Below are 26,704 nucleotides of genomic sequence, written 5' to 3'. Positions count from 1 at the left end.
ATGGATTGAGCTTTACTCTCTGCAAACAAATGATAACTAATGATAGGTCATTTCCTGTTGCAGTTTGGAATTCTTCTTCTGGCTTCAGTATTTGTGATAATTGCTGACTTCTCATGTGTGTTTCAGATTCTGATTCCTCAATAACAAACAGTACCAGCAGGGGCAACCTACTTGGTATGTCACAAACAGATCTTTACACTTTAGCATGAATTTCATACAAATAATTGAACTCCGCTTGCCATTTGGTTGACTATTCATCCAGGTTACAGAAATTCTTTTGGAGTTCTTCACAGTAATAATTTTGTCTATAGTCTGGTTTTATCCAACAGTTGCCAGCCCACTACTTTCTAGTAAGTTAAGAACATTTATGAACAAGTTAAAAGCCATCCGTTTCAGAACAGATTGTTACGGACTTCATTTTCTTCCTTCTTTCCTGTGGGAACATTGTTAATTTATTTGTCCTCATTGCTTTTCCTTTTTTAATTACCTAGCATCCCATAGAATTGCAAGCTCTCTTGTCACATGATAGTTACATTTATTTAAGAGCCTTTGGTTATAAACCTGTCAAAGGCTTTTTGAAATTCCAAGTATGGAGTGGTGACAGGGCCACTTTCCTCCACAGGCCCTTTGGATCATTTGTTGACACTCTCAAGAAAGTCTAACAGATAGTGAAGCAGGATTTATTTTTGCAAGATCTATGGCAATTTTCCTTCAGCCAGGTTTATTTTTTCTAGTGCTTGGTTATTTTTATTGATTATTATTTTGACAAATAATAATCTATCCGTAGATGTATCTGTAATCTATCTGTAATTCTCTCAATCACCACTAAATCTCTTTTTAAAAAATAAGTGTCACCTTGGCAATATTCCAGTTTTCTAAGCCCTGGCTTGATTTAAAGGACAAATTTCCTATTTTTGGTAGTTGGTCAGCAATCTCACACACAAATACTTTTAAAATTTCTTAAACTTGGTTAATGTCACCTTTCTGGAAAGTTGCTATTTATTTGATTCTTAACTATACTGTACATGTTGTTGGACAAATACTAATTCAATTATTATAACTACTTCTGTCATTTTTAAAATAAATTTTGCTTTGTGTTCTCAAAGGTCTGTGAGCAAGACTGCTATTTTTAATACAAAAAGCACAAGCTTTGAACGAATAAACAGCACTCAGGAACAAGTTGACTTCATAGTATTTTTGTAAGAAGTACACATGTAATCAACCTAGATACTAGGGGTAGGTTTGCAAATGGGTTGGACGTCTCATGTCATGCTCTAAAATAGCCTAATCTGTAGCACTTGACGAAGAGACCAGCATAAATTGTATTTGAAATTAAGGATGTCATAAGTGCATCATACATTATGCTGTTAAAATAAGAGCTTTGGATCATTTGTAGGACATGTATATGTGTGAAACTTGATTTTTTTCCCAGATGGCATGTGCATAAGGTCTTACTGTGGTAAATGCTTGATTATGCTTGTTCTCAACAAGACTGTCTGTGTTGCCACCAATTATGCATGTTTAGAAATATCTATGGTCAGCAAGACATCTGTGAAATGATGACCTGGAGGCTCACCCATGTCTATAGTAAGTAACACTAATTCTACTTAAGAATTTATGTACTGTATCAAACAAAAGCAAAGCACATATATTCCGTCAGTGTAAACATGAGCTATACTGAAATGAGTTTTTCCATATATTCTGGTCTGTGGACTTTGAGCTACTATGCATAACATAGCAATTCTCTCATTGCTGTAATCATATGTGAGAAACAGAAAATAATGCGTATATTTGTAAAATGGCATTGGAATTGCCCTAAAATTTGGATGAGATTGTCCTAAATTTAAATTTCTTAACTAGAGTCTTGTTCCCACTTGAGAGGAATGCTTTTGTCTTGGCTTGCTAAATAAACATACTTTTTCCTGTTTGTGGACCATAGCTCTAAACAAGAATAATTGAAGGACAGCCAATGAGAAGCATATAAAGCATTCAGGCAAGATTTTTTTTTTTTTTGATAGAGATGGCTCCAAAAGAAGTATAATGATGTAATGTTTACATTGTTGTTCTCTAGGGGGAATTCCCATGCTTGTTAATTTGCCTCAACAGATTATGAAGCTTCTTATTTATAAAATGGCTTAAAGGTTTAGGTATAACTATGTTTTCCTTGACCTATTTTAGAATTCTACCCACTTAGTATTTTTTGGCCTCTTATTTGAATTCCATGCCTGGCTCACACTTTTTACTAAAATTACCTTAGTAAACAAATCATGGAATAGTTCGATATATGAATTCAGTCTAATAGGATTAGAAATATGGCATAAAAGGAAAATGTATGTGAAGTCAGGAATTAATTTACAGTATATTTGTGAACACTGACTATGGTCAGCTCATGATTCTCCTGAGTTACTCAAAGCAAATACATTTTTTCCTATTTGTAAGCATTTCTGTATCTCTTTCCAGACAGTTTGTACTTCACAGTTTGGCTCCATATTCTATTTTTACCTTTTATAAACTATCTCATCTTTTCTCTCACAAGGAACCATGTAATTCTGTAATATTGTAGAAGGGGTATTCTTGGTTCTAGTTTAAACTGCTTATGCAAAAAAGAAAGGCAGATTGTGTCTTGAGATCTTTTTCCTAACAGTGTAAATTAAAGGTACATTACCAGAGTTACCCTCTCTTGATTATATAGGGATACATCATTTGGCTTTTAAACACCCAGTTATGCATTTAATCAGACTTTGTTTGTTTGTTTAGACAATAAACCCCAGGAACTCTTTTAGAATGATCTTATTTTCATCAAAAAGCTGTGGTAACTTGTGAAACTAGCTGAGGACTAGGGAAAGGGGAATTTGTAAACTTTCAACTTTTCCTTTAGAGTTGTTTGGGAAAAATGCGGTTTCAGGTATATAACACCTTTCAAATGTATTTGTATTTGTAAAACTTCCCTCATTTAAAAATATATGTTCTATTTCTTTTTTAATCCATTGTTTGACTTTCAGTTCTGTGAAATTATACAGGCCAGATGTCGTTACTTGATGTTAATGATGATTTCTTTTAAAAATTGAATTTAATTTTGAGTTAGTCTAATTCAACAGATTTCTGGGGCTGGTTTGAACAAAGTCTGTATCAACAGTACTTATTGCACAATTCTAAAGGAAACCCAACAGCTGCTCATATCTGTACAGCCATTTTCCTTTTAAAATTAGTCTGTCAATAGAAGTTTATTTTGAAACACTTATATATTTGGCTTCTGTTAAACTAGGTGGTATCACAAGCAGAGATATTTTTCTGCGAGGCTTCACTTGCTATGAGCAATTATTGTGTTGCCCCAAATGAATCTGTGAGAGGCATATTTTAGCTAGGCAGAAGCAAATTGGGCTTTAGCAGAAATATTTTTCTCTGTATTAATCTGGAAAGCTGATGCTACTTGTAACTAATGTTAACAAACCCTCTTTGAAGGAGGAATAGAAAACTACCTGGTGAGTTTTCTATTCCTCTTCATCCAGAAATGATAGCATTTTATAAAAGTTCAGATTTAAGTTAACACAGAAATAATCACTGTGATGAAATGATCTGCAAATTGCAGATAATTGTGTCTGTTGCTTTGGGCAGTTGCTAAAATAATGCAATATTTATGACTGGAGAAAGTATTTCTAGAATATATTCAATATTGTCCAGCAGCTGCACTTTGGAAAGAAAGATTACAGTTACAGATACACTGACCTTTGAAATGCAGGTTAAATGATTGATGCCACAAAAACATTGAGAAGTAGGGACAGGGCTCATAGAATTATGAAGTTAGGAAGCAATTTACTTTGTTTAGGACATCAAAATGCAATATGTCTGGTAGACTGCTAGCATTGAATTCTCTTGTGAGAGGAAAGTATTGAGAATGTGAACATTAAGCTGGGGATGGTTGAGAAATCTGTGTGCTGTCTGATGAGAGAATAAACATTTTTGAATTGTGTCTGTCTTCTTGTAGTTATCCCCCTCCCACATCCTTGTAACCATTTGCCTCTGTTTTTAAATTATAAGTTTCCAAATGAGAAACTGGATTACTTGATATTGCATCACATCGCTGCTCTTTGAGCCTTAGGATTGTTGTAAGACATAGATTTTATTATTCTTTTCTCCAGAAAGTATTCAGCTGCAGTGACCACAAGCAGTCAGATCCAATTTTTGTCTCCTCTGCAAAACAATAAATATTCTGTTGGTGGTCTCCCATGCAAAATGTAAAACATGTGCAGCACTGTTACCTTTCTGTGAGTTTAAATAGGCAGTGATTAGTGTGGGTATAGCTCAGTGAGCAAAACTATGCAGCCTTTCAAAAATATTTCCTCAAGTGGCAGAAGACATATGGGACTCCTAAATCCTACTCTAACTTGAGATAGATCTTATGCATTGTTAACATTTAGCTCTTCATCTCCTGGTCCCTGAATTCAAGTAAATCTCATTGCCTTCCAAACTGGGCCAGTTTTCTGAACTTTGGTCCCAAAAATATAGGCTTCAACTTAAAAAAAAAACCCTGTTAAAAGAGAAAATATTATTGAATATTCTGAAACAATTTTGGGAAATTCACTGCTACAAAGCTCAAAGTCTTATGGAGACTATAAATATTAGAAGAAAAAGAAGAATCTCTGCAGAGACACTTCAAAAATTGACAATGCTATTCATACAGAGTCCTATCCACAAGGCATCTTTGCTGAGCTGGCATTGGTTCTGAACTGTTGTGTCTTTGTGATGTTTTGGGGCTTCTGAAACTGATCCAGTTCACTTCCAGTTTTGCCCCAGCACTAAGAGCAAATCCAGTGAGAGCAGTTGTTTAGCTTTAATATTGGAATTGAGAGACTGCCATTTTCCAACCAATGAGTAGTCTTGTATCCCCAGTGCAAAAGTTGTTCTTCAGTGGCACCTTTGTTTCTATTCCTTGTGTAATGACAAGGCCCCTTTCCCCCTTAACTACCAGAAACACCTCATTAGGAGGAGGTAGGCAGAAAACAAACTTGAAACTAGTTTTTGTGCTTGCTCATTGATCAGGTGTAGGGAGCAGTGGTTGACTCATGAGAGTACTGAATGTTGCAGTGAGGCTCCTTAAGGGGCGGCATCAAAATCCTTCTAAAAGTTTGAGAGCTGGTGAGTGAGCAGAAATGTTCATAGTCCCAGCAAAAAGTGGGAAAATTCCTCCCCCCAGCTAGACTGAAACCATTAATCACAGTAAAAGTTAGAACTAATAAAAATGTCTTCACCCTTTGCTGAAAAGATAGAAGAACCAAACAAACATCCTCAGGAAGAGCATTTCAGAGGCAGTACAGTACTACATCATGGCTTTGGTTCCTGTGGGTCAGCATTAACAGTTCACCTCAACTCATGAGGGAACAGAACAGAGTGCCACCAGCTGCAAATTAACAATTGAAAATGTGAAAACATGGCAAATATTTTTTTTTAAAAAAAAGAAGATAGCTTTGCAGTGTAAAAGAAAGAGAGAAGATGTGGATACTGGAAAAGAAGCAATTCTTTAATCTCGTATTGATTATCGTGAAGAAATGTGATAACAATGTTCATATTCATGGTTTTAATAGTTTTAATATGGTTTTTATGTTTTATTATTGATAGTGTTTAAATTCTTGACTGGTAGCTTCCTGAGGTATAAGGGGGGTTATCTAAATGGTATAAATAGCTATCTTTGGTATAAGATGGGTGGTTATCTAATTGTTTTAAATAAATAAATAGAAGATTGGGGCATTACATTGACCACAAATAGCTTCTACCTGTGTTCTTCAATGATAGAGTACATAGAGAAGAAGAATTGCTGCAAATATATTTATCCATGTGTAAGTTTATTTTATTCATTTTTCTTCATAAGCCGTAAAAAGTATTATGAAAGCTATGTATGCCTATCCTTTACACAATGTAAGCACTTTTATGATATATGCAAAAACATGCAGAATAGTAATAAAAAAAATGGGAAACTAGATTTAGTTTCAGGGTCTCTAAAGACCACAAATTTTCGAAACAAATTCAAATCTAACTCTTACTAAAGATCATATACCCTGAGTGTGTCAATGTACTATATGTATCTTCTTCTTCTTCATGGAATATATGCAGAAATACATTCCAAAAATCTGAAGGGCATTCACCTTAGCACTCTGCAATGCTTTTCCCGCAGCAGTTTTGGATAGCTGATGCCAAAAAAATATCATATGTGCTGAGACATATCTCTGTTGACAACGGGCCATTGAAACTATAGCTCACGTCCTGCATGTTCTATATCAGTGGGTCTCAACCTTCCTAATGCTGCGACCCTTTAATACAGTTCCTCATGTTGTGGTGACCCCCAACCATAAAATTATTCCTAAAACCATTGAAAATATGTGTTTTCCGATGGTCTTAGGCGACCCCTGTGAAAGGGTCGTTCGACCCCCAAAGGGGTCCCGACCCACAGGTTGAGAACCACTGTTCTATATGGACTCATGAACTCAATATATAACAGCTTACTTGATAAAATATCCATGAACTACTGATCGTTTTTACTTGAAACTACTGTTATCAGATTGGTATGAAGTAGTTTCTCTGAATGTGGCCAAATTCTTCTATGCTGTATATAAAATTAGGCAAACTTTAACTGTCCACTGTTAATCCACCAACAATCGCAATATATTACTCTGTCTTTTATTTATTTTTTACTATTATTATTGTTTTAATGCTTTTATTTTCTGGTCGGTGACAATAATAAAATTGATTAGTTGATTGATTTGGACAGACGTATGTTGGTTTACAAGGCAGTCTTTAGATTGGAGATCTCAGTCTGCATAAAATAGTATATGGCATATTGACTAAAATATGCCGGATTTTAGCTGGCCTGCTCCTGACCTCCTTTCCTGCCTTTTTGGCTGGCTATGTGGTCTTGACAGAAACAAAAAAAAAGTCATCTTGAAAACATACTGCACAATAACATACTAATCTGATATGAAACAAAACAAAACTTCTACAGCTTCAAGAGATTTTGAAACTGAGCTTTCTTCCTGCTGATGGAAGGGCAGGTCTTGCTGAACAGCAAAGTATCTGTTTTTCTTTAGGCATTTTGGTTTAGAAACTTTTCTGTAATTGTCAGCTATTGTTTCCTTGACATTTTCAGATTTACTCTGAAATGGCCCAGATTACTCATAGAAAATAGTCTCTCTGGGACTGGACCAAGTCATCTGGTCGGCTTTTCGGATTAGCTTCTTCATTTTTTCCCTTGGTGAAAAATGTTCAAGACTAGGCCAGCTAAAATCTGCAGGAAAATTTACATTTTTCATACACATGGTCAAATTCAAACCAGTTCCTTACCAGCAAAAAAATTTCACTGGTTGATCTAGGTTCTGGAAAGGCTCTGAGGAGGCTGGAGGACTCTTAACTAGAGGTGAGTGAAACTTTAAAAATGAAGGGCTATAAAAATAATTCTTATTCAGACAATAATGTCGTCTAATGGCAATGTACAAAGCATTCTAAAAGGGTGCTTTATCAAGGGTCCTATGGTGAACAAAGCACCCTTCAAAGGGTTAAAGCCGTGACCTCTAGAAGACTCACCACAGCTGTTACGAAGACTTTCTCTGGCTATCAGCCTTTGTGTATGGATATGCACAGCTGCTTTGCTTCTTCGGATATATCTGTAGGTGTTCATGCATGTGTAGAGAAATAGGTTGTTCCTGCTTTTATACTTGGGCAGAATGCTTTGTGAAATGCTCCTTTGAAGCTTTGCACAGGCCTGTTGTTTAACACTTCCTTGTAAGGATGTGGCCAAGTAGTTAGAGAAAAAGTCTGGGGGAGGAATACTTCTCTGTGGAGCCATTCTTGCTTTGGGTTCTTATAATTTTGGATGTTGTTGTCTCCTGTTTTATGTGCTATTCTGTTTAGTTGGCACAGTATGATGGGTGTGTGGCTTCTGCTTCTTTTTCTTCTTCTATACTTCTGCCTAGAGAGTATTTCAATTCTCCCTCTTTTTTTTTAAACACCAAAAGAGCTTGAGAATTTTTTTTTTTATTTGATTTATAGGCCGCCCTTCTCCGGAGACTCAGACTTGTATTTTAGATGATGCTATAGTACCAAGTAGGGAAATTCTAGAGATTATAATTATGCAGTGCTTAAAAATGTACTAAATGCTGTTGCCACAAACAGAATTTGCTTATTAAAATGTAAAGATGTAGTTACTAAGCAGCAATTGAAGCATTAGATCAGAGATGTGACTGGGCATAAATACTTTACCAAAGAGATATTCCAAAATAATGCAAAGGTTGATGCTGCATTATTGTTTATCTTGTGATGTTTGTATTGCTACACTGAATCTGGTCCCTTTGATTTAGCAATAATTACGGGTAGTCCTCAATTTACAACACTTCATTTTTAGTGACTGTTCAAAGTTACAACATAACAGAAAAAAGTGACTTATGACCATTTTTCACACTTATGGCTATTGCAGCATCCCCCTTGTCATGTGATCAAAATTCAGACACTTGGCATCTGACTCATATTGTGCAGTGTCTTGGGGTCATGTGATTACCTTTTGAGACCTTCTGAGAAGAAAAGTCAATGGGGAAGCCAGATTCACTTAACAATCATACTATTAATTTAACAACTGCAGTGATTCGGCAGTGGCAAGAAAGGTTGTAAAATGGGCAAAACTCACTTAACAAATATCTCACTTAGCAGCATAAATTTTGGGCTCAATTGTGGTCATAAATTGAAGACTACCTGTATTGTAAGACTAGAATGATACAGTTGCTGGTAAACTCTCTAAGGGCAAACATATGAGGAATCCATTAAAATACATGTCTAGAAATAGCCTAAAAATGAAAGTAGAAAGGAAACTTCTCAAATATAAATATTTTATATTGCAATAACTCTTTCAAAATCGGTATAAAAATACAATGGTTTTCATACACATTTGCATCCGAACTCCAATAGATCACAGGCATCTTCAAACACAGCATGCAAATATGATGACTTGCTTCCATTCCTAAACTATTCAAAATCTCAGGAGAAATCTAGCAAGATTTTGACCACAATGTTTTTTTTAGAAAAAATATTTTAATTGTAATTTAATTTATGACCATTTGGAGGGAGCAATAGATAACATAGCATTTGTGGGTCCATTGTGATGGTACAGGATTGTACTTTCTACCCAACATGTGAGCTAGCCTTGCTATTGTATATACTATATTTGCTAGTATTCTAACATCCAGCATTCTCAGTGAGTGTGAACAAAAACTAGGAAGAGTGGAAGTTGGTCCGAGTGCCATTGTATGCTACCAGCTTGGAAAGGCTGATCTAAGTTTTGATATTATACCCTTGTGTACTTGAGAGAGCTACTGTATGCATGAACAGCAAATAGAAAGTTCTTTGTATAGAATAACTTCACATTCATCCAGAAAATACCTAGACTGTTCTATTATTTGTACATCATGTGGCCAATAAATTTGCATCGGAAGCCATATGGAAGAGAGGTATCTAGCATGTGTTTATATATACAAGGCTAACTTAATTTATCTTAAGGCTTGTTATGGCTCAATGGAAGCTATCACTCCAAAAACTTTAACAAAGCAAATGAACATTATCTTATGTTAAGGTATTTTAATTTTAAGGTATTTTCTTTTGTTAAATTTCTTGGAGTGATAGATCCCATTTACCCAAGCAAATATGGCTCCTAACCAAGTATTACTAAAGCCAGGCCTGACTCCTTTCTGAAAGCTTATCTATTGGAGACTTCTCTAAAACTAAAAAGTACATAGAGTAGTTTGCAATATTATTTTATCAAGTGATATGTTTTATTCAAGTTAAAGAAATGCAAGCTTCAGAAGACTTTTTAAACTGAACAATAAATAGTTATATTTTTGTTTCTAAACAGTACAGCAAACCCTTGAGTGATCTATCTGTATTCACCCAATGTTCCCTTTCTATTAATCATTTTACTAAAATAAAACAGAATAGCTCCAAACTAGGAAAAGATTTAGTGTTGGCAGCTACATCAGGTCAATTCTTGGCTGGGGAATTCTGGGAGTTGAAATCTACACATCTTAAAGTTGCCAAGGTTGAGAAATACTGACCTAGAGGAACATATTTCCTTTTATTAAGGAATAGGCAAACAACTCACCCATTCCTACAGGTTTATGATAGTGAAGCAGTAAGGTACAGTTGCAAAGGAGATTGAGGCAATAAAAGAAGATAGTTTTGATTTGCAAGTACTTCAGTGAATCAAGCAACAGGAAAGGCTTGTTGCAAACCTTTAGTATCTGTCAGCTGTTAAAAGCTAAATTTTCTGTTTTTAAATACTGAAGAGGAATACTAAAACATTCTGCTTTTCTTCTATTTTCTTTCCTCAAACATGGTTCCTATGTTTTGTTTTAATCCAACACATCCACTTTCCTTCTTGAATGGTAGGGATTGATCCATACTTGGCTCTGCTGTAGTGCAGAGGCTTTGGGGCACCTGATTATAATTTCACAAAAGCTCATATATGCTCCTTAGTTGTATGTTATGATCTGCATGGGTAGGAACTGCTAAACATCTCTTCTTTATGGGGATGGATCCATCCTGAGTCAAATTCTAAAAGTGGTTCCAGCTGTTGAACAGCTGCAAGTAATCTGCCCTTTTCTCATAGACATTTGAAGTTCTTTAATCAGTGTTTGTTGTTGTTGTCAGCAGTGGTGCTGAGGTGTGGAAAGATGGAGCAGATGGACTTGGGGGGGAATATTTAACTTTAGGCTGACCTCTCTTATCTTGCATTTGCTCTCTTCCCAGGTCAAAGGAGGCTGGAATTAGTCTGGAAAGTGGCCATAAATATGCACCTGTGTAAATGCATGTTGAAAAGGAAGGGGTTTAAGGGCAGCTGTTATCTTGGAAGGTTTCCCAAAGAGTTCCTCTCCTCTAACTGCCACCCAAGGACTGGTGCACTTTGAATAGAAAGTGAACAATTGTAAAATCTGGTATTAAGGTTATTCTCTAGCAGGAGATATTCAGTTACAATAACCAGATGTGAGTGCACTGGCGAGGGTGTTATTTTTCTGGTGTCAAAACATTTCTTTGCTCGGGCTTCTATTGAAAAACTAATTTGAAGTGATGAGAAGGCTTCTTTTACTTAAAGAGGGTTTCCCATGCAATTTATATTCCGTATACTAAATTGAAGCATCCATGAAATTTGGAGTTTTTGGACTCCTATAAAGGCTATTCTTAAACTTGTGTTGGCTATAGGCCAACATGAGACAGAATTTTTTTTAGAATACTTCTCCTTGTCTCATAACACATAGAAAGGATTAAAGTTACCATATTTAAAAATTTAACATTAAAATATGAATCTCATCTGTTCAGTTTTGCCAATTGAAGGAGGAGGAGGAATTGAAGGAGAAGGAGGAAGGAAGGAGAAATCCACAATAAATTAAAATGTTCAGAATTTGATACCAGAAGGCATATATTAGTGATATAATTCAAGATTTGAAATACCAAGGGCCACATCTTTAATTGGCAATTTCATTTTTTTCAAAGTTGTATTCAGAATTGAAGAACCATGCAGAAATTTAAAAAACAGTAAAGCATTTTAAACAGGTCCTGTTATTCTCTCATACTTCTTCAAGAATCCTGTTGAAATAAAATCCAAAATATTGCACAGTTCCATCAGAATGTAGGACATTATTTGTACATAGAGTAGGTGACTTGAGCCAAGCCAAAGATTCCCCATATGCACTTCTATCCAATCAAGGAATTAAGTTTGTAGAAAAAAGTTTGCTGCTGCTATAAAACATTTAGAATTTTGCTGTGCTATAGATGCTTGGGTCAGTAGCCCAGTTTATAATTTAAGGAAATACAGTTTATTTTCTTAATCTGACTACCGATAACTGCGTCACTTTTATGAAGCTGCAAAAATATTTAATCTTTTCAAATGTGAAGTGCCTACGGGTTTACAAGAGATTCTATTTAAAGAAAAAGAAAGTACCCTGGCCAATATTTGTTGGCAATTTGTAAAATCTTGAGATTAGAAATAGCAAATGAACATGCAGAATAAGAATCATATGAAGTGTGAACTTTGCATGTCTTCTGTCCACTGTTGCAGGAGACTTTCTCTAAAGAAACTGATTGACATGCAATATAGTCAGTTTTTAATTCTGTCCATCACAATGTTTCAAAAATAACTGAAGTGAAAAAAGATGTTTAGTCTAACTTGTCAAAAGTGCATATTTCAGGTAGACAAATTTCAACATCTAAAAAATCATGCCAATAAGCTTGGAACAGTTAAGCACCATTTTAGCCACTTTACACTCGAAAAGTATGTACAGTTTTAGATAATGTAAATGTTCCCAATGAAACAATAATAGTGGATAGAGAAAAGGTAAAGGAGAATATTTGTAGCTCAGAGTTGAAATAAGGGTCTTTGATGCTCTCTGAGCTTGGTTGCACTTTTAATGTTACCTACTATGTAGGCAATGAAATATCTGTAAAAAAGCAACCAAGCTCAGAATGCCAAGGATCCCTCATAGAGAAAAGAACAAAAATGTTGACATTGTTTTGATTTGGTGGGGAAATTTGCTTTTGAAATTAGCCTTCTGTGATTATGTTACAAGCTGTGGTGCTTATCCCAGTTTACTGGCCTAGAATTATTACTGAGTTTTAAGGATGGAGAACATATAAAAGTATAATAGTTAATGAGATATTTATATAATAGTTAATAATATAAATGGCCACTTTTTCTTTTTTCTCTTGCATTCTTTTTTCTCTTCTGGTTTGTACTATCTTTTATTCTATTCAAAATTTTCAGTAAAATTATACTATATACCAGTGATGGCTAACCTTTTCTGGGCCAAGTGCCCAAATGCAATGTGGACAAGGCTCCCATGCATGTTCCCCACCTCATGCATGCACGTGCGCCCCCCCGCACGTGCCCCACGGCTCCGTGCATGCGCGCACCCCCCACGCCCCACACATGCGTGGCAGAGACCCAATGACCAGCTGGCCAGGGGAGGTGCACATGGATGCGTGGCAGAGCTCAACTGGGGCAACAGCTAGCATGCCCACAGAGAGGGCACTGTGCGCCACCTGTGGCATGCATGCCATAGGTTTGCCATCATGGCTATATACTATTTATTTTATTCAGAATTTATATAGCCACCTACTCGCTCACAGTGACTTTAGGTGGCTTACAAATAGTAAAAACACAAAATAGGAAAAATAAAAATAAAAAAACAATAAACCCCTCACCCACACATCCTGGCGACAGCACACGATTAAATAAGCCATTTGTTGGGCTCCATCGCACTCTGGGTTCCTGAGTCCTGCTGGCAAAGCTACATCTTCAGGGCCTTCCGAAAGAATGTCAAAGCGGGGGCCAGTATAATATAGTTGATAATTATAATATATAACATAAGATGCATTCAAATTCACTGTACTTTTTAAAAAAATCTATAGATTGTTTTTAAAATTTACATTTTTTCCCCACCTATTCTACTGTCTTTAGTTTTTAATAAGTGACCACGACCAAGACCCTCAATGTAACCTTCAGTGCTCCAGATCTGCTGTCAAGCCTCTCTGCGCTTCCGATGGCAGGACTTACGAATCAATGTGTGATTATCAGAGAGCAAAGTGCAAGGATTCCAATCTGAATGTGGCACATCGAGGCAGATGTAAAGGTAAGGAATTTAAAAAGGCACTTCTTTTCATGTGGGATAGAAATATTAGGTGTATTTTTTCATAACTCAATTTGATGCTGTTTAAGCTAGATAGATAAATTGGAAATACTGTGTTTCCCCGAAAATATGACATGTCCTGAAAATAAGGCCAAGCCTGATTTTTGGGGTGGGCGTAAATATAAGCACTCCCCCGAAAAGAAGCCCTAGTGAGGCAGCCCTTCCCTTCCCTGGTCAGCTAATGGCAGCTGGGCCCCTTAATCATGACTGCGGATCAGCAGAGCTGATCGGGAGCAGCCTCTCTGTTTTATCTCTCCCCAGTGTTTTTGGCACTTGCCTGCCTCCCATCCATCCACCCATCCATCCATCCATCCATCCCCCTCACCTGAAAACTCCCACACCGCTCACAAGAGAGCAGCCGCCCGGCACCTCTTGCCACGTGGTGCCCACCCGGCAAAAACCCCTCTCTCTGGCCAGGCAGAGTGCCACTCACCAACCGAGCAGTATCCCAGGATCACAATGCGAACAGATGAGCACCAGGTCCTTGAGAAGTCTGTGCCACCGCCATCCCAGCACTGAGGATGTCTTCCTCTGCAGCTTCCAAACCCTGGCTGGAAGCCGCTGGAAGCTGCTGGAAGCAGAGAAGAGGCCAGTTGGGCCAGCTGCCGACGCAGAGAGTCTTCTGGCAGTGGCCGCTCTGGGAGTGCACTTCCCAGTTTTTTTTTTTTTAATTTGATTTATATGCCGCCCTTCTCCGAAGACTCAGGGCGGCTTACAATGTGCTCAGCAATAGCCTTCATCCTTTTGTATATTTATACAAAGTCAGCTTATTGCCCCCACAACTGGGTCCTCAATTTACCTACCTTAGAAAGGATGGAAGGCTGAGTCAACCTTGAGCCTTGGCGAGATTTGAACCCTGCAGTAATTGCAGGCAGCTGGTCTTAATAACCAGCTTAATAACAGGGTGCCTTAAACCCCTGTACTATCAAGGCTCTTCAGTCTATGGTTGCAGCTCCATGCGGCTGCCCCGGCTCCTGGAAGACTTGGCAGCAGGCAGCTGGCCCGACCGGCCTCTTCTCCGCTTCCAGCTGGGTGCTCACTGGCTTCACCCACATCGATGTGGTGAGGACTGGGAGGTGCGCAAGCAGGGGGGGGGAGACAGACATTCACACGGCTTGGTGCCTTCGGGCTGCTTGCATCCCACCCACCCCCATGGGAGAGGAGGGACTTGATGCCGGCATGCGGAGGGAACCTCTCTCTTCCAGACTCCCATCTGTGAGTGCGCAGGCCACCTGGTGGGCACCACATGGCAAGAGATGCCCGGTGGCTGCTCTCTTACGAGTGGGCTCCCGAAGAGCTGGGTGCAGGGATGTGAGGATGCGGGCACGGCCTTGGGCGAACAGCTGACAAGTGGCTGTGTTGCACTGCCACAGCAGCACAACACAGCAGCAACCATGAGCACCCCCAAAATAATAAGACCCCCCGATAATAAGGCCAAGCCCTTATTTTGGGATTCAAAAGAAAATAAGACCCTGTCTTATTTTCGGGAAAACACGGTATGTGTTTGCCTAAAAAGAATTATTCAGATATCTTTGGCAAATAAAAGTGCCTAGAAAGGAGGCTGAGTATGTTAATAAGAGAGTAAAGGATTAAAATAATGATTTCAAATTTCAAATCTTTATGGTCAGTGCACAACATATGTACAATGAGATTGGTCAAGCTCCCTCAATGCACCCCTCCCAACACAATATAGCTCACAGTGAAGAAGAAAATCCCTAACCCAATAAATCATATTAACAATACACCTAGTCCTATTGCTATTGATCGACAGAATATGAGACTTTTTTAAGGGCTGCAAGCTAATGTGCCACAGAAACAACTGTTGTTTTCAAATCAAATTAATGATGTAAGATCAGAGCATCATGGTGATCAATCCCCATTGACAAACATTGGGAATTAAGATACCATTCTTAATCTTTCACAATCTTCTAATTGGTAGAATTTGTCATGTCTTATTTTCTGGAAAGGTTAAGTTTGAAAGGTGAAGGACACCTGAATAGCTTAGAACTCAACCTTTTCTTCACCATGGACCCTCCCTGAAATACGTTTTATGGCCACAGACCCTAAGACTTAACTCAGGATTTAAATGGTGGATGGTGGTGAATGGAAGAATTTATATTCCTTGCAGACAGATGGTCATGTGCATTCTTTTAGAGTTGCCTCTTGAAAAAGCACCTTATTATTTGACACGCTGATGGGTTAATAATTAAAAATGTCTTGAAGGCTCTGTATATAAATAAATGTTCAGCAAAGCAGGATTGTTTAAGTTCTTCCTTTGCAGTTATTTTCATTGAATTGTCATATGCTTTTGATATATTGCTTATCTTTATTTAAATTCTGAATGGATTTTCTTCATAGATGCTGGTCAGAGCAAATGCAGATTAGAAAGAGCCCAAGCACTGGATCAAGTGAAGAAGCCACAAGAAGCGGTCTTCGTTCCAGAGTGTCATGAGGATGGATCATTTACCCAAGTAAGATTTTTATTACAATTTTCAAACTTTCATACGTTCTCTTACACACTTAACTAATGTAAGAAATGGTGGAAAATGTCTTAATCCATAAACAATTGTGGTTGAAGCAGTGTCTGACATTTATATTTTGTAATGTTACCTGTACATGCACACATATTTTATGGAGATACCTGATAGACTATACAAATAATTAAGACGATGTGTGGCAGTTGGCCCAGAAAATTTGAGGCTCTAATGGCTCAGGAACAGAGGTAGGTTTCAGCAGGTTCTGACCAGTTCTGCAGAACAGGTAGTGGAAATTTTGAGTAGTTCAGAGAACCGGTAGTAAAAATTCTGACTGGCCCTGCCCCCATCTATTCTCTGCCTCCCAAGTCCCAGCTGATTGGAAGGAAATGGGGATTTTGCAATATCCTTCCCCTGGAGTGGGGTGGGAATGGAGATTTTACAGTATCCTTTCCCTGCCATGCCCACCAAGCCACGCCCACCAAACTACACCCACAGAACCCGTAGTAAAAAATTTTGAAACCCACCACTGCTCAGGAAGTGTTCGTGAATTTTGAAAAGGAAACTTCACAATGTCTTCCTCCCTCCCTGCCTTCCTGTATGTGCTAAGTAAGTGGGAGCTAGATACAGACTCTCATAATTACAGCAGGTTTGTATAACATAGCACACTGGGGAAGAACTAGGCCTTCGCGTGTCCCAAAGGTCCTTTTTCAAAAGGCAACTGGACTTTGTTTTTCCTTGAAGATGTTTCACTTCTCATCCAAGAAGCTTCTTCAATTCTGACTGAATGATGGCGGATGAAAGGATTTATATTCCTTGCAATCATCTGGTCATTGGCATTTTTTCTGAGAGTCATTGAGGCACCTGTGCCCTCAGGGTCACCTGAATAATGCAAATGGATGTGGAACCTTCTCAGAACTGCTGAGAAGGATTGTGTTATAAACAGGAGATAGGTGGAGTCATATCCCCCCCCCCTCTGATGAGAGAGGACTATTAATCTTAATGTAGATGGCCTCTTTGACCCCTCTTTCAAACCAGCAGTCCTCTCTGTCCAGAATGTGGACTTTGCTATTTTCAAAAGAGTGACCTTTGTCTTTCAAAAGCAGATGAACTGCTGAATCTTGTCCTGATGGGCATGTTGTGCCATGCATTTGTGAAATGGTTGTTTTGTTTCTCCAATATACAATCTGTACATGTCTCACTGTATTGTAGTGCTGATATCACATTGCTCAATTTGATATACTTGTGGTGGACAAGCTTCTGCCTTGGTGTAATAGGCAGACGTTTGCTATTAACACCCCAATCAACAACTAAAAAGTCACACACAAGAGGCACCATATAAATACCACACACAGAATAGGCCAAAGCACACACTCTGCTAGAGAGAAGTTCCCTGAGGATGGGCTCCAGCATGAGTCTGAAAGCTTGAAAAATTAAACCTCCGGTCCCAGTGACCAACCCAGATTGGATCCTATATCTACTCACTCTAAGAACTTGCTTTCAGTTGCAGAAATATACCCTGTTTCCCCCAAAATAAGACATCCCCTGATAATAAGCCCAGTCGGGCTTTTGAGTGCATGGCAATAAGGCCGAGCGCTTATTTCAGGGTTCAAAAAAGTATAAGACAGGGTCTTATTTTCGGGGAAACAAGGGTAGCTAAAAAGAGATTTTTCAGGACATCACCATTTATTATTTCTGCAACGGGGATCAAGCAGCACACTGAGCAACAAAATATAATCAAGCTTATTACATCATAAAAATGCAGCAGACAAGTCTTTAATAAGATGGTTATGCATGTCATGGTTATGTGGTTATGTATCCACTAAGTATTGGTGGATAAAATTGGAAGGTAATGTCTGACAGTAATATAAAAAAGACAGCACACAGCACAAATTAGGGTTTCTGGTTTCCTGTAAAATGATTAAGAGCAGTACCTTTTCTTGAAATAATATTAATATCTGAACTATAAATATTGCATGCTGTGCAACATAGCAACGAGCACAGCAACTAATATGCATGAAATACGTTTCCTTATTCCTGAAAATGTATTTTTAAAGAGATGAAAGTTATTGCATTAATACTGAACCAGAGGCATATTGCAAAGCTAACCATCTATTTTCTCAAAACAGGTCCAGTGCCACACCTACACTGGATATTGCTGGTGTGTCACTCCAGATGGCAAGCCTATCAGTGGTTCTTCTGTGCAGAACAAAACTCCTGTATGCTCAGGTATTGAAGGCAGAGAAAAAAAGGTTTGCATATTTTGAAAGGAATAAGCTCTTTGCATTTATAATTTTTAAAACTCAATTAATACAGCTCAACAGACCAAACTGTACTCTGCACATGGTTGTTGTCCATCTTGTGGTTGAAACATTGCTAGTCAAGAGATATCAATTGGAGTTACAGGTAGTCCTTGATCTATGATCACAAATGAGCCAAGACTTTTAGTTGTTACAGTTGTAAGTTGAATGAACATTGGATTGGACTTGATTTTGCAATCATTTTTACAACAGTTGTTAAAAGTAGTCACCATGGTCATTAAATAAACAATGTGGTTGTAACTTAGAATCCAGCTTGTCCAGTGGACCTTATTTGCCATTTCTTTGCTGGAAAATGGCAAAAAAGTTGAAAAATGTGAACATGTGACCATGGGACACTGCAGCCAGTGAGCTGGTTGCCAAGCAACCAAACTGCAATCATGTGACCATGGGGGTGGGGCAGCAGGTATAACTTTGAGGATGGATTGTGAGTGCAGTAAAGATTTTTGAGTCTGTTGTATCTTCAAATGGTTGTTAAGTGACGCTAGTCATAAGGCAAGGACTACCTGTACTGCTAAACATATACTGATAATAAAAAATAGTTTCTTGATTCTGTTTGAGTAGTGTGTTTCTTTTTATAAATAAATGGTATATTGTTACTTCTTGTTTAACAGAAATCCTTAAGAATGAAATAATTTGAATTCCTACCATGTCTGGGAAAAAAAATTCTGGTAATTTCAAAGTGATTAGTGATTAGAAGAGTCTGTTTTGGGTTTAGCAGGATAGCACAACTCTTAAATTAACCATTTATGCTACACTGCTCATTTCTGTTGCACATCTATAGTAAAAATATCCATTGGCTCTACAACAGGGATGTCAAACTCAAGGCCCGGATCTGGGGTGCTTAAATCTGGCCTGTGGGGCTTGTCTGGAAATAGCAAAGGACCAGCCTGCGGTGCCTCTGGCAGCCAAAATTGCTTTTTGGCCAGCAGGGTGCTGCAGGAGGCATCCGTCCCACCAACCCTGGCCAGCCCACGGAGGAGAATTACAATGCTGATCCAGCCCTCGAAGAAATCCAGTTTGATACCCCTGCTCTACAGTGTCAGTTTTGATATTAATTATGGTTCTGATCAATAGTCAAATTACCATGGTTCATTGGCCATGCTGTTTATCAGGTTGGTGACATTACCAATTTTCCTGATTGCCTTTTTTTGTCCTTGTAATTCATAAGTTTATTTAAAATTTAAACCAGCAAAAAGACAGGCCTATACAGAACTGGCAGGCAAAGCAATAAGTGTAGGGATTCGATGATTGCTTGGATCCAGTTGTCTAGCTACTACTATTGGCATAGTGCTTTGAAGTTTGCCTATAGATTGGACTGTAGTTTGGATGATACCAGTGGAAGTTTTGCTCATATACTAACATATTTGCTTTTCGTTTAAGGCTCAGTAACCGACCGGCCGTTAGGACAGGGTAATTCTGGAAGAAAAGGTGAGTAAAGTTCTATGCTACAATGAGGTGAGGTTTTGAAGGCTTTCCCATTTATTATCTGTCCCATGTTCAAACTTTCTAGGACAGGGGTGTCAAACTCAAGGCCCATGGGCTGGATCCAACCCTTGGGATGCTTAGATCTGGTTCACGGGGCTGCCCTGGAAACAGTGAAGGACCAGCCTGCGGTGCCTCTGCCAGCGCTTGGGCCACCACAGGTGCCCCCCACCAAGGTCAAACACAACCCTGATGTGACCCTCAATGAAAACAAGTTTGACACTCCTGTTCTACCGTGATTCCCCCAAAATAAGACCCTGTCTTATATTTTTGGAACCCCGAAATTGGCGTTTGGATTTATTTTCAGGGAAGTCTTATTATTTTGGGGTGCGTGGATCAAGATGGGGTTCCTCTTGTCATCTTACCTGATTTCCAGCTCTGTGTTTAAATATTTTCGGGGAGGGCTTATTTTCGGGGGGAGGCTTATTTTAGCACATGCGCTCAAAAGCCCAATTGGGCTTATTATCAGGGGATGTCTTATTTTAGGGGAAATAGGGTAGGAGAACATAAAGTGTAATCAAAGGATGCCATTGTAATAAATTTCAACTTCTATGCTGCTTTCCTGGACATTAATGCAATGTCTTAAAAGTATTACTTAAAATAAGAATTTTGGCAGAAATTTCAAGATAATCATGTTAACCTTGAGGACATCTAGTATTCTTTCACAATGAATGAAAAACTTGCATGCTTAACATAAGCTTTATACAAGGCACAGTTGCTGTTCCAAGTTTAGGTTTTATGACTTAATATTTCTTTCTGAGACATTGGCATCTTTGACTTGGAGATAGTTTGGTCTTTTTTATTTCCAGTTCAGCAGAAGAATAATCAGATCAACCCAAATGCTGCTCTAACATGCCATTGTTCTTTCATTTCCCAAGAATAATTCTTTACAAGCCAACAAAATACTTGATCTTTATATAAACCATACATTCTCTATTTCACTTGAAGATCAATAGCTTAAAATGATCAAAAGTTGTTTAGTCAAATCTTTCAAATGACTTCAGCTGGGATTCCTAGAAGACAATATAGAAAATCATTTCTGCATGTAGTTTTGTATTATATTTTCCATATTTCTACTGTGGAATATTAGAACAATTCCCCTTTAATTCAGTTGTAAAGGCTAAATAAACAGTTACACGCATTTCAGCATTTTTATAAGGCGGTCCCTTTAGGAGATGACTCAGAAATCATACAAATTATCAGCTTTTGCTAAAATGAACAGTGCTAAGGAGGATATGTTTCATTAATGTAGTTATGAGATTTTTAATTGATGCTTATCTTCCAGAATTATGAAATGTGCTTTAGAAAAAGTACGTAGTTTGGATTTTTTACCTTTTTCTACATACTGTATATTGCATATTACTATGACCTATGCTTATTATAGAATTGCAGTTAACCAGAGTTCCTGGAACTAGTCAGATATACAAATGTCTTACATAATATGTAAGTACAACTTAGCTACTCCGTTGTAATTACCGAAAATGGCTTCTGATGGCTGTCAGCTGACATTCTACATAAATATATGTTGATTATTATATGATAATTATTATCCATAAAACTAAATGGTACGGTCATCTAGAAACACAAACTTTTAAAAAGCTGTTTGACTGATCGGTGTTGGAAATAAAGTTTCTGATCAATTGAAACTCATCCAACAAGGCAAATTTTGTTTGTCAAAGCCATTTTCAGCCTGATGGAGTACAATTTTCAAAATTCCCAGCTACCCTGAATGCTATCCCATGTTTACATGAGGACTATTGTTTTAATGCTTCCAAACATGAGGTTTTAATGGTTTTAGCCACTACAATTCAGACAAGTAGAATGTGGCTTTTTGTACTAATCCTCCCTTAGTTTACACCACTGATTGATGAGAAATGATGTCAGCGAGATCAGCATTCAGGTAAGAGCTTCTTTACAGCAGTCATGTTGTAGTAAAGGTAATCAGTATATCCTTGGGTACCATTTTGTGTAAGCTGGCAACCAAATGATAGAGGTTTTGATGAAAATATGGTTTTTCCTATCCCCTGTTTATTATCACTGCACTACAAAAGAGGGTTAGGGAACTATACATGTAATACACCATGCCATTCATTATTGCTGGAAGTTTTCTCTCATAAAAACATGTTGCAAACATCTATCTGTTGTATAAAGGGGGTTCTTATTTCATTTCCTGCCACATTTTGACCGTACATTATGCAAAGCAAAAAAAATAATAATAAAATTACTTTATAATCTTTTTATTAAAGAGGATAATAGAGAGAAATTTATTTCTATCTTCCTTGCAAACCTTGCTTCCCTTTGTAATAATTTTGTGCTGTTAAACTGGGAGGAAAAGAGCAAGAAACACATGAATTCTCAAATGGAATTTTCTGCCATTTCGCAATGACAAAGGTGGAAAGGAGGGAGACCAAGAGAAAAGAAAGAAAAGAAAAGAAAAGAAAATAGCTTGCTTCAGCAGCATAATTTGTTCAGCTCTGGGTTTCAGTGTCTCTCACCTTGGAAGGGAGAGTAACAATTGGGGTTTATAAGAATCTCTTGTTCATTCATCTGAAGTCTTGGATTAAACCACTCCTGACCTTTAATCCTTCTCATATGTAATTGATGCAAAGCAGAACAGCTCAGCTCTTTTCTGCCATGTGCTGAACGGTGAATTGACTGAAACTTGACAGTATTTTTATGTCTGTTTCCATCGTTTTTTTGGTCCTGCCCTTTCACTGAACTTTCCCATTTGTTTGCCTGAAAGTAAATTGTCAGGGTTCCCGCCCACACTTCATCTCTACTGTTCCTTAATCTACCTTTTGTCTTTGTCTCGCTACTAAAGAGAGAGCAGCCTTCCAGCTTATTAATGCATATATTTCAGTTGGAAGTCTTCTGCCCTACATGCTCTCACCTAGTTTCTGTACCAGTTTGGGGACTGGTTGGATGAGACCTTTCTTCCTCCACCTCTTTAATAAATCTGTCACAATGGCTACATGTAATATTTCCCAGATAATTATTAACATTATCCTTAAGTTCCTAATTCTTGTTGATTGAGTGTTAAATATGTTGAAACACAGCAATTTTCTGGTTAAACAGTACAATATTTGCTCTTGGGTTAAATGTTAGTCTTCCTCCCCAGCCTGCTGACTTGCTTTGAACTTTTGAGTATTGAGTGTTTCATTTTCATTCTTGTTTCTATATTTCACATTTGTGAAACAACTCAGCTCCCATATTTTATTTCATTTTGGTAATCACAGCTGCAATATTTATTTGTTTTTTTATCCTGGAACTCATGTCAATGTTAATAGTATTCTCTCTAAGTTTTTATATAAAAACTATGCAAGGTAGGTTGGACTGAGAAAAAGTAACTGGGCCAAAGTCATCTTGTAAATTTCCATGGTTAAGAGTGGACAAGAGGGTGGGCTTTCCTAGTACCAGTCCAATGCCTTAACCATGACAGCACAGTGGGTTGCTTTGCATGTTAGTATATTGGAGAATTCAGTATTCTGAGATAACTTGGTTTAAATGAATGGTTTGGTCTAGGACAGGGTTGTCAAACCAGCGGTGAAATGCACTAACCTTCGCTACCAGTTCAGGAGTGTGAGCATGTGTCTCTTCTGCACATGCGCAGAGGGTCAAAAACGGGACGTAATGACGTCCTGGCGGGTGGGCAGAATCTCCCGCCACTGGCACTACCGGTTCGCACAAGCCGGATAGATCTGGCCGGATTTCACCGCTGTGTCAAACTTACGGCCCATGGGCTGGATGCATCACATGCGTGCCACACCCACCCCGGTTTAGTGAAGGGGGAAAAAGCCACAATATGTCACGTGACAACAACATGACGCTATGAGTTTGACACCCTGGTCTAGGATTAACCTCACAAATGAACACCTCCCAATATTTGCATCTTTTAAAATCATGTGATTTTAGGAGAGCTTGACCATCATATAAGAATTTCCAGTCTGCAGAAGTTGATGATCCCTGGCCCAAGAGCTAATAAACAGAAATTAAACACTTGTTGAAACCGAGATGCCGTGAGAGTTGGTTTCTCAGTTTGAAAATTAGGAAGATAGATGAGGTAGCGCTGCTTTGAAGAAATGTCATTTGACTGCTTCCTTGATTTAAAGTGGTCACTACAGGGAAAGGCTTACAATTCATTTACCAACTCTTATATTTTCTAGGCTAAGATGCTCTTACCTCTATTACTTTTATTTTAATAATTTCAAAAAATGATTACTCTAATGCTCTTTGATCTACTATTATTTAAGGTGGCCTAGAAGCTGTATATGTTGCTGAATGCAACTGCAATATTGTCAAATGGAATTATATGGCACTATAACTGTTTTTCTAATTCTTAATTGGTGCACAATTATTTTGTACATCACACTTAAGGGGAGGTGCAGTAAGGAAATAATAACATTCTGACTTGACAGTTCACTGTGATATGTTCTCTCTCTAACCTAAATGTAATCCTATCTTTTACCAGTGTATTTATAATTTATCTTATTTTTTAAAAATGCTTTTGGTGTAGTTATACAGTATTTATTGCTTAATCAGGAGCAAAGGTGAAAACCAGAGGTGGGTTTCAGCAGGTTCTGACCAGTTCTGGAGAACCGGTAGCGGAAATTTTGAGTAGTTCGGAGAACCGGTAAATACCACCTGTGACTGGCCCCGTCCCCATCTATTCTCTGCCTCCCAAGTCCCAGCTGATCGGGAGTAAATGGGGATTTTGCAGTATCCTTCCCCTGGAATGGGAAGGGAATGGAGATTTTACAGTATCCTTCCCCTGCCACGCCCACAAGCCATGCCCACCAAGCCACACCCAATGAACCGGTAGTAAAAAAAATTGAAACCCACCATTGGTGAAAACATGTTTCTCTGACCTATATATATCTATTGCTAGCTCCCATCTTGTTTCTGTAATCTTTGAAGTGCTGTTAGTTGTTGATTTATAAACTTCAACCTTTATTAGTACACAATATTGATTCTAAAGTATTCAGAATATAATCAGCAACTTAATGCTTTTCTGCGGGCAATCTGCAGAAGTCATTTTCCCCCCCTCATGCTGTCTACGACAAGATAGTTCACATTTTGTTTTGAAATTTTGTAAATATCAAAGCTGGCACCACATTTTCAGAATTTTTAAATTTTTTGAAGGAAAACAGATGCACACTTCAGATGTTCAATCATTCTCTGTTAATTCAATGGAATGTAGCATTCCAAATCGGTTAGCAAATTCCAGAAGGTCCAGAATGACTGAATTAAGTTTTGACTGCATCTGGAGAGTCGTTTCCCCCCAGATAGATTTGTTTATTAAACCTGGAATGTGATGTAATAATTCCTGCCTCTGTAGAATATCAGTGCCAATGTAAGATCGTTCCTTTTCTTTGTGTTAAATGAGTGGGAATGGGTACTGAAAGCAGAACAGAAAATGTGTTATCTTTGTCTTGGAATTCATGTCAAATTAAATGAATAACTGCATAAACGGTTGGTTGTTATTAAGGGTAAGTAATAATTGGCAGAGACTTGAATGTGTTTTAATTTCTGTTTAAAAAGAAATAGAATGGAAAACCTCCAGATCTGCGCTTTTCTAGCTTTGTGTCTGGAAAAGAAACACACATGCACAGAGAAAGAGAGAGAGAGAGAAAGAGAAAGAGAGAGAGAATTAGAGTTGTATGTTTGTTTCCACTATGCTAAATGTAAGACAGAATAGCTAGATTAATAGAGATATTTATTTATTTATTTATTTATTCATTCATTCATTCATTCATTCATTCATTCATTCATTCATTCATTATAACTGACTCAATATAAAAGAACTCTGGGCAGCATTCAAGAATAAAAACAGAAGTGTAAAAGAAAAACATAACATTTTAAAGAGTTTAACTTAGCAGCCCCCAACCTTTTGAGCACCAGGGACCAGGTTCCATGGAGAGAAGTTTTTTTATGGACCAGAGGAGGCGAGGTCTCGTGTGCTGTTTCATGGTCTTTGCTTGTTTGCGGGGCCTTGTTTCTGGCATGCCATGGCCCACTGCTGGTCCAGGACCCCTGCTTGAACAGGTAACACCACTGAATCCATTATTATTGAAGGCATATTGAAATTAAAAGGAAAGTGATCTTAAATCTTTAACCTAATGGCCATTGACAAAAAAAACCCTACCCATTCTATGCATTTCTTTAAAAAAAGTTCAGTAGATGCAGGTCATAAGTTTCCTGCCTTTCAGAAAAAGTTCTGGAATGATTGTAGAGAAGGCATGTTACAAATGGAAAATGAAAAAGCATGTCAGAATTCAATACTTGAAGATATAGATTTTTTTAAAATGTTCATCAAAATATGCCCAAATACAAAATTATGTTATTTATATTATTCAGTTGACCAGAATAGAGAACCTAAAGGTCAGTTGCTCCAATGATCTTTAGTATTCCATGTTTGGTCTGGGTATTGATCCAAAATTTACAAATGTATTGAATTATGTGAATGTCTTAGGGATAGTAGTCCAGGCTGCTTCTGTGGCCCTGGTGTGAGAAGAAAGAAAAAAGTGTGTGTCCGTGAGGGAGGGTGGATGGATGAGGAGGAAAGCAAAAGTACACTTTGCGATATTTCTCCCTGGGTTCATTGAACGCAGCTGGAGATGTAAAGAGGGGTATTATGGCTTCTGACCATGCAGGTGGCTGAAGGAAGGCCGATTGTGTCTGGCAGGAATTAGGCCAAAAATTTGGACTATTTATTTAA

General features: G+C 37.9%; 1 protein-coding gene across 7 annotated transcripts in view; it reads left to right on the top strand.

The window, feature by feature from the left end:
• Window positions 1-26,704, top strand: part of SMOC1 (SPARC related modular calcium binding 1) — a 68,874-nt gene that overhangs the window by 7,384 nt on the left and 34,786 nt on the right. For all 7 annotated transcript variants that reach the window (XM_034417659.3, XM_034417656.3, XM_034417658.3 and 4 more), the window contains exons 2-5: window positions 13,484-13,655; window positions 16,071-16,183; window positions 18,316-18,415; window positions 19,888-19,935. In XM_034417659.3, the coding sequence (XP_034273550.1) occupies window positions 13,484-13,655; window positions 16,071-16,183; window positions 18,316-18,415; window positions 19,888-19,935 (433 nt within the window). The remainder of the gene's footprint in view (window positions 1-13,483; window positions 13,656-16,070; window positions 16,184-18,315; window positions 18,416-19,887; window positions 19,936-26,704) is intronic.

This window comes from Pantherophis guttatus, chromosome 1 (assembly GCF_059756535.1).
Source record: "Pantherophis guttatus breed Tessera chromosome 1, ASM5975653v1, whole genome shotgun sequence".
Classification (NCBI taxonomy): Eukaryota; Metazoa; Chordata; class Lepidosauria; order Squamata; family Colubridae; genus Pantherophis; species Pantherophis guttatus.
The sequence above is the reverse complement of the archived record's forward strand: the minus strand, read 5'-3'. Positions and strand labels throughout refer to the sequence as shown.